Source organism: Palaemon carinicauda, chromosome 27 (genome assembly GCF_036898095.1).
Source record: "Palaemon carinicauda isolate YSFRI2023 chromosome 27, ASM3689809v2, whole genome shotgun sequence".
NCBI classification, from domain to species: Eukaryota; Metazoa; Arthropoda; class Malacostraca; order Decapoda; family Palaemonidae; genus Palaemon; species Palaemon carinicauda.
The window spans coordinates 62,546,812-62,556,054 of NC_090751.1; the positions used below are offsets into that span (position 1 = coordinate 62,546,812).

A 9,243-nucleotide genomic window follows, 5' to 3' on the forward strand; every position below is an offset into this window, starting at 1 on the left:
CGGGTACATGACGACAGAGGAGAAAGTGGAAAGAATAGGCTAAACTATTTATTTATGTGTAGGCAAAGACAAAATGAGCCTTAACGAGGGAGAGGGATCCAAGGTAGTACTGTCTGGCCAGTCAAAGGACCCAATAACTCTCTAGCTGTAGTATCTCTCTATGTGTGGAGAAAGGGTTTGTGTATTGGTATAGTCAGGGCCACCCATGTTAGGTTGGTTTGCTGTGAGCGATCAGACTAAAGTCTCCCACAATAACCAATCACCAGTGGCCAGAGTATTGATGAAAGTGGCCAAACCCCAAACATGACTAAGGATATATGTGAGGACTTCTCCTGCATTGGACTAGAAAAAGCTGCATTTGTTGTTGCTGTATAACAATGAAAAGAGGCAAAGCAGCAGCAAAAGATGGCTTAACAACTGATTTAATAATAGATGCAGGAGATTTCACAGTAGTAAAACTAGTTGAACTTTACAGAAAATGTCTGAAAGATTGCTCTATCCCTACAGCTAGGAAAAACTATTATTATTATACTAATTCACAAAAAGGGAGACATAAAATACCTGAAAAATTCCAGCCCGATGAGCTTACTCTACGTAATAAATGAAATATTTACAAAAATCATATTAGGTAGAATACAAAGACAGCTAGACTTTAATCAACCAAGAGAGCAGGAAGGCTTTAGAAATGGTTATCAACAAGTGACCACATCCTTGTAATTAACCAGCTAATGGAACAATCAACATAGTATGACAAACCACTATGTATGGCATTTATAGACAATGAGAACGCTTTTGATTATACCAAAACTCAGCAGTAATGAAAACCCTACAAAGACAAGGAATATATTAATCTCTTATTAGAGCACTTGAAGATATCTATACAGGAAGTACAGCAATCCTAAAACTACAAAAAGATAGTGAGAAAATTACAATTGAGAAAAAAGTTAGACAGGGAGACCCCATCTTTCCCAAATTATCCACAGCCTGTCTAGTAGTAGCTTTTAAAAATATAGATTGGGAAAATGTAGGAATTAATATGAATGGGGAATACCTTACGAACTTGAAATTTGCAGATGACATCATTCTGTTTAGTGAAGTGAATTGTGGGAGGAATTGCAAAATATGATAGAAGATTTGAATCGAGTAAGCAGAAATATAGGACTGAAAATGAAGATGATTAAAACTAAGAAAATGTTCAATGAAAATGCAGACACAATAAAGAAGAGCTATGGACTAGCCTCTAGAGGTTGTTAACGAATATACTGTACATACTTAGGACAAACAGTAAGTCTTTACCCAGGACACGAGACCAAACTTGAAAGAAGAATAAACATGGGATGGAGAACTTCTGGTAAACAAAATGAGATTATGAAAATTAAAATACCACTTTCTTTATAAAGAAAAGTATTTAATAATATGGTCTTGCCAGTTTTAACTTATGCGTAGTAGTAGTAGTAGTAGTAGTAGTATACAAACTTTTAAAAAATCACTATAAACAGAGATGCATGTCACGTGAGTAAATCAAAATAACATGTACATGCATAGGATTAGAATATTTTTAATACATGATAAGAAAACCTATCTACTATGAGATGGTAAACAATTATAGAAGTATCACCTGCATATTTTTCCTAATTCGTTTAATAAAAGTGTGAGGTTCCTACAAATAAATAAAAGTAACCAGGAAAATATCAGATAAGTTCAAATATTGAATTAAGAAGCACAATGCAGAGAGAGAGAGAGAGAGAGAGAGAGAGAGAGAGAGAGAGAGAGAGAGAGAGAGAGAGAGAGAGAGAGAGAGAATTGTGCGTATTTGTATTTACTAGAATCCTAACATTTCAAAAGCTGAACTATCCAGCCAAATATGCGACTATGGTCTGCAGTCTAATAGCCCCAAAACAGTGTGGGCGCCTGATAGCACATGTGGGTGTTTGTGTGACCCCATTCTCTAGAAGAGATTACTCTGATCACTTTTCATTACCTCACATCTCTTCTATCCATTCCAAGTATAAAAAAAAAAAAAAAAAAAAAAAAAAAAATGATTCTCTTCAGAGCAAAGTAAATTTGGAGACAAAATCTTTTGAGTCATCAGCAGTAATCCTCTTGAGTTCATCAATTATGGCAAGAAATGTGCCCACCAGAGCACCTGTATTTTATTGGCGGGAGAAAGACGAAAGAAAATTCTTGAAAGGAGTTCGTTTTTCTCATCAAATGATTCGCTTTTTTACATTAAGATTACGTTTACAACAGTCGCTTCTCTCTATTTTCAATAATCCTTATGAACATGCACATATAAACACAAACACACAATATATATAAATATATATATATATATATATATATATATATATATATATATATATATATATATATATATATATATATATATGAATATATATAAATATATATATAAATATATATATATATATATATATATATATATATATTCATATATATATATATATATAATGTGAAACATTCCATAGAGATGGAGAATGTGATTGATCGATTGATTATCAGTTATCTGGCATCCTGACATCTAAGGTCATTGACGCCGTGGAAATGTGAAGGTAAATCATTGGATATTAAGAGGTGTTAGAATATGCGCGTTTGTCCTTCAAGTGTTAGGCAGGATCATAATAAGCAAGTTATATGACTTCAAAAATATCATAATCAGACGTAGCGAATACTTAACCCAGAATTATCTCATAAAAAAATCAGAAAAACTCAAAAGAAAATAAAATAAAAAGTCAAGAAGAGTTCAAATGCACCAAAGTCTCTCTCTCTCTCTCTCTCTCTCTCTCTCTCTCTCTCTCTCTCTCTCTCTCTCTCAGTGAACCACGAGCAGTTTCTCTGCTGTTATGAACAATATATCAGTCTACATCTCTCCCGTCAAATCACATATTACATAGTTGAGAGAGAGAGAGAGAGAGAGAGAGAGAGAGAGAGAGAGAGAGAGAGAGAGAGAGAGAGAGAGAGAGAGAGTAAATATTACAATGTTAGCGATATGTTAAAAATAATCATAGATAGCAAAAAGGCTAATACTTGCTTGTTTCCCAGTATTTGTCATATTGATGCTTCTACGGGTGTTCACTGATTTGAACCGTTGAATATGTATGTGACCAATGAAACTGGCACGTCACGTCAGAATTAATAAAGAAAGACGTTTCACAATTACTGTAAGATAATTTGAGCAACATGAAATTTGCTCGATGTTTATTTCTTGGAACCATACCAGTCAAAAACAAGAATTAGACAGAACGTCAATATTCAAATCTGAGCTGATGACAAAACTTTATATTTAATAGTTTGAAAAAAATAGCCTTCAAGATAATGATATTTTACTTAAAATAATAATTCTAAGAGGATTTAAAATCAAATGAAACTAAGTTTCAACATTGATTACAGAGGTGCCTTTAATGAAATTAATGCATAAATTATATTTTAATGAAATATGGAAGTCGATACATAACTTTAGTGGCAAACGTTTAAGGTTAAAGGAGTGACAATTGTTCAATTAATAATATAAATAGTAAGAAATATGCCCATAAAACAAGCGCAACATCATTAGAGAAGCTCAAGAGTAAGAAAAAAAAAGTATAGGAATCAGTTGGGCTCCAAGTTACACCCACAAAAAGGCCAAACGTGAACAAATGACGTCATCGCCAACCTTTTACCATTATCTTATCACATCCAATTTTACACCTTCTTTACATTCTCTTTATTTTACTAGAAAGGTTAACCGTTATGCTCCTACATATATAAACTATTTCATTTTCTCTCCCATGCGGCATCAAGTGTAACTTTAATGGATTTTTTTTCGTTTCCACGGTTATTTTCATCAATAAAGTTGACAGGTGTTTATTTCAGTACTGTGTGTGTGTTATCAAGGTATCTTATATAGGTGTAAAATAAATCTAAAGACTCGTTAAATGTAAATTCATCTGGGTCATTCGGCAAATGATTAACTTTTAGAAGAAATCGCTCTAAAATTGACAATTTGTTACCGTGTAAAACATTTCAACTCTGAGCTAATTTCAGTGGAATTTGATCAAACTGCGGTCTCAGCAAACTCATCTCCTAGTTCTTTAGCCAGACCCGTAACACTTACTGTTGATGAAGACATAAAGTATAGTCTCACCCTTACTTCTTAGTATTTTGATCACTACCATTACTATCTTTAAAATGGTTACATCAAAGGAAACTGTATATTTCCAAAGATCTTCCACTAGTTTCCCTCATAAAGAAATTTTATCTTCCTAAAGGAATTTATACCTTCCTTTTTCTGAAAGCACTAAATTTAAAGGTTATGTCAGGTTATTAACTATATTAATAGCATTAACATCATCATTATTAACATTATTATTGCTATTTAAGCTACAACCGTAGTTGGAAAAGTAGAATGCTATAAGCCCAAGGGCTCCAACAGGGAAAATAGCCCAGTCAGGAAAGGAAATAAGGAAATAAATATACTACAAGAAAAGTAATGAAAAATTAAACTACAATTTTTTTTACCAACGTTAAATAAAAAAAGAAAAAACAAAAAGAAAAAAAAAGGAAAGAGGAAGAGAAATAAGATAAGTGTTCCTGATCGTACCCTCAATCAAGAAAACTCTACCCCAAGGCACTGGAAGACCTTGGTACAGAGGCTATGGACCTACCCAAGACTTGAAAACAATGGTTTAATTTTCCAGTGTCCTTCCTAGAAGAGCTGCCTATCACAGCTGAAGTCTCTCTTCTATCCTTAGCAAGAGGAAAGTAGCCACAGAAAAACTAGTGCAGTAGTTAACCCCTTGAGTGAAGAAGAACTGTTTGGTAATCTTAGCGTTGTCAGGTGTATGAGGACAGAGGATGGTGTAGAAAGAATAGGCCAGACTATTCGGTGTATTAGAAGGCAAGGGGAAAATCAGCCGTAACCAGAAAAAGGGATGCAGTGTTGTACTGTCTGGCCAGTCAAAGGACCCAATAACTCTCTAGCTGTAGTATCTCAACGGATGTCTGGTGCTCTGGTCAACCTATTACCTACTACCCTTTCCTCTCCATCAGGAAAACTCATACAAAAACGTTTGGAATTGTAGCTCTTTCTGCGAGGCAATATAGAAAAGCACAAAATACAAGATATTAAGATAAATAATAACGTTAAATTGATTGATATCAGAATATATATAAAACAAGAATTGGGTCAACCAGCTAAAAAATCTTTGCACCCAGTTTCAACTTCTGAAGTTGCAGTTGCAGTCATCTCTAACAGGTTTATGAGGCATATAAAACGTAAAAAATATTTCATGTGTGGTTTATAGCCTCTTGCTTTTCCAACTAGGTTTGTAGCTTACCTAGTAATAATAATAATTATGAAGAACGAAATACATGTGAGAAAAGAGAAAAGGAAATACAACATACAATTTTTGAACACATCTCCATTACAATAAACATCATATAAAATTAACTATGAATTCAAGATATCTACAAATGTGGAAAAAGAAGCATAATTGGAATAAAGTTACAAAAATACGGCATGTGTTCCTACGCATCATTCTCAGTTTTTATATATGAGTAGTATAAAATGAACAACAAAAATATCTATACAAGTAACAACAAACTTACAAACACCCTAGAAAGTATCATGTTTGTTACACTGCAGATTTTTCGACCAGGGAAATTATGCAGTTTGATCAGGTCAGGATCTGGATGGATAACAGAGAAAAAAAGACGAAACCCTCATCTTTGCTCTAGCGCATTAACATCCAATGGGGTCAAGGCAGACCTATTAACCTTAAAATTGGATCGATTCAAACTTTGGCAAAATTTATATATTTATATTATAGAAACTGAAAGCGTGATATCCTTCGCGAAGAAGCCCCAGGCTGCCACCCACACAAAGGAGTAGTGCATTAAATTACTATAAGACCAAAAACTGAATTACACCGAATTTCATTACAGGGATAACGACGTCGACTGCTTTCATTTGCGTCCATTAATCCAATAACGCATTCACTTTTTTGCATAAACGATGAAATTCCAACGACCGATAATCATCATTTTATCATTTCATGTCATTTTCCTATTATCAGAGCAAATTGGCATTCGGGTGACAGAACGGCTGCACGCTGACAGCATTCCCGCATGTGGTTGTGACAGTATGCGTGAGTGCATTATCATATATATGTAAATTAGGGGCTATTTTATGAACCCAAAGACTCATACAGAATTTGAATAATCAAAAGGCCTATTCGAAGGGCATCAGTTTGGACTTTAATAACCAAAGCAAATTTGCTCGGTCATTTTAATGTTTAAAAATGTTCAAATTCGTAGTTTTCTTTAAAAGCTTGAACACACTGAAAAGCCTACAGAAATCAAATAAATTGCACTCTAATACTTACTTTTGTTACCATTTTTCTGATTAAAAAGGTTCCTCATGCGCATACCTGCCAAAAGTGAAACAATCCTTAACTTGAACAATTCACAGACACGGTCTTACTTATATCTTAATCTACATATAAAAACATATCCATCTATGCATTTGTTTTAATGCACCTTTAATACCCTAAATTCATCTAATTTATTTCCTAATTCAAACATCACTTACTAAGAAAATCTACTCGCATAGACACTATAATATTCAAGGCATTATTCCCCTTAACATCAGCCATCTTTACTTCCATCAGCTGATTCAGTATCTCCCTTTACAATCTCTTATACACAAACGGTCTTTCTAATTAACCTCTAATCAGGGCCGTTCATATTTGTTGGGGGGAGTGGAAATATTCCAAATCAATCTAATTAAACTATTCTAACTCATTACATTCAGTTATCTCATGTTAAATCCAGGTCTACTTATTTTAACTATTAATCACAATTCAACATACCCCGCCTCCATTAATTTCAAGTATCATTCTAATTTGACTTTACAGTCCAACAACCATTTTCTCTTGAAATTTGAATAACAGACATGGATTTCAACCTAATTCCACGATTTTCAACTACAATCGATCGAATTGTGATATCACTGAATCTTTTGACACTAATTTGCCTCCCTCTTGAATCCACCCGCAGGTGCAGCTTGGAGCCCTTCGTCGGCCATGAGGATCTGGTTCTCCGGCATGACAACAGTCGCAGCGACGCTATTCATCTTCCTCGTGGCGTAGGACTAAGAATGTTGACAAAATATAAATACAGATTAGGCCTACGACATACCAATCCAGTCACGGCCGAATGTATCATTTATGACTTTAAATCTAAGAAATGTCCTATTTCAACAAAATATTTCCACTTTATTTTTTGGCTGTAGGATTCCCTAGATGTGTGAAATATTCGCGCATTCATACACAGATACATGTATAATTGTGCATACACACAAAGTATGTTCATACATACAGCACACATATACAAATATATGTATATATATATATATATATATATATATATATATATATATATATATATATATATATATATGTGTGTGTGTGTGTGTGTGTGTGTGTGTCACAGAGCCATATACACATTCTTGAATATAACATATATAGAAGTATGTAGTGCTATTTAAGCATACATACATTTAGGGTATAAGGGATCAGTGTACATAGAAGAATCTATAGCCTTTTTATTTTCTTGCAATGACCAATAAATATAAAAAACAGATCTTTACTAGTACATAAGAGGTGTTTTAAAATTTACAAATTAGCAGCAGATTACTGTGAATTTTAGAGTTCTTAGCCACGGTGCCCGTTTTGGATGGCTTCGGTGGTATGGCCTTAGGTATCTTATAAGACAAAATAAAAAAAATAGGAAGTCCATCTTGAGCCCTTGGAAAGATATGAGTAATCAAAAGAATTATACATATGTAAATATTTATAAGCAATATATATATATATATATATATATATATATATATATATATATATATATATATATATATATATATATATATATATATATATACTTTATTCCTCGTGACCAAGTGTATAGCATCGTGGACTTGGCAGACCACACCACTGCCAAGTCCATGAGTTCGAGCTATGCCAAGGAAAAGAATGTGCTGACCTTTGTCACGGGAAATTTCGTGTGTGAGTGGGGATGGATTGTCATGTAGGGTCCAGGAAGATGAAGCTTAAAACGTCATTATTTGTGTGAATAATATAATCACTGCCGCAAAGATCTCACACTGTAGGGGCTGTTGGTTCAATGCCAAAATTTTGTTGCAACCATATATGCCTATAGTTATCTATATATGTATAATTCTTGGCTCATCATCTTACTAAATAACACATGAAATTCTGCGACTTCATAATGTCAATATGTATATAATAATCAATGTTCTTAGGATAAGCTTGGAGGTTAAATGTACACATTATAGAGATATTATACAAAGTATAATTACTTTGTACTAATAAAGCTTTTGCTATATAAATAAAGAGGGAAAACCTGTTTATAATCACATTCAAAGGTAGTTTTTCCCAAGTATTTTAATACACTTGTTGTGTGAATGCATTGAACTATCCAAAGATCTACTTGACACATAGGTAAATAAGTAAACTGTAAACAAACATGTAGTGTATATGTATACACACGTATATATACATATCATGGATGTGTGATTACAATATAACTTATGTATATATATAGAACACATGTGTGTATATATGTATATGTACTGTGTAATATATATACATATATATGATAGCCGTCAATTACACAAAGCGTGTTTTAGATGATTTTGAATCTAGTTTGTGGCTGAACCATAATCCATATCAGATAAAGTATTTTCGTCTGTCCGTCTGTCTGTCTTCTTTATGGTTGCCTGCCTGTTTCTAACTTTGCATGAATGTCAGTTTTTATGTGAAAAAAAAATGTATTTGACAGACCTTTCTATTTAAACATCTCTAAACCTTCCATTATCCTCAGATAATATACTTCATTAATACAGTATAGTATTTGATACATTGATGACCACAACTACTGGACTGCAAGCCTGGAAATGTGGAGAACGACTGGATAACGACTCATAGTATGTAGTGAAAAGGCCGTATAAGGGCACTTTAACATATTTCTTTGAACCATTTCCTACCATTTTGATCTAGAAACGCTGATGATGATAATAATAATAATAATAATAATAATAATAATAATAATAATAATAATAATAATAATAATAATAATAATGGACCACGACAAGAGTTCACCATAAAAAAAAAAAAAATTATATTACTAGGCAGATACGATAGTTTGCTGGCATGAAACTTGATA

At 33.2% G+C, this 9,243-nt stretch overlaps 1 protein-coding gene across 1 annotated transcript in view; it reads left to right on the forward strand.

The window, feature by feature from the left end:
* The window catches only part of LOC137621203 (uncharacterized), a 651,645-nt gene extending 644,274 nt beyond the window's left edge, over positions 1–7,371 (forward strand). The window contains exon 7 of the mRNA XM_068351610.1: positions 7,054–7,371. Coding sequence (XP_068207711.1) covers positions 7,054–7,145 — 92 coding nt within the window. The 3' untranslated portion in view covers positions 7,146–7,371. The remainder of the gene's footprint in view (positions 1–7,053) is intronic.
* The last annotated feature ends 1,872 nt before the right edge of the window (positions 7,372–9,243 follow it).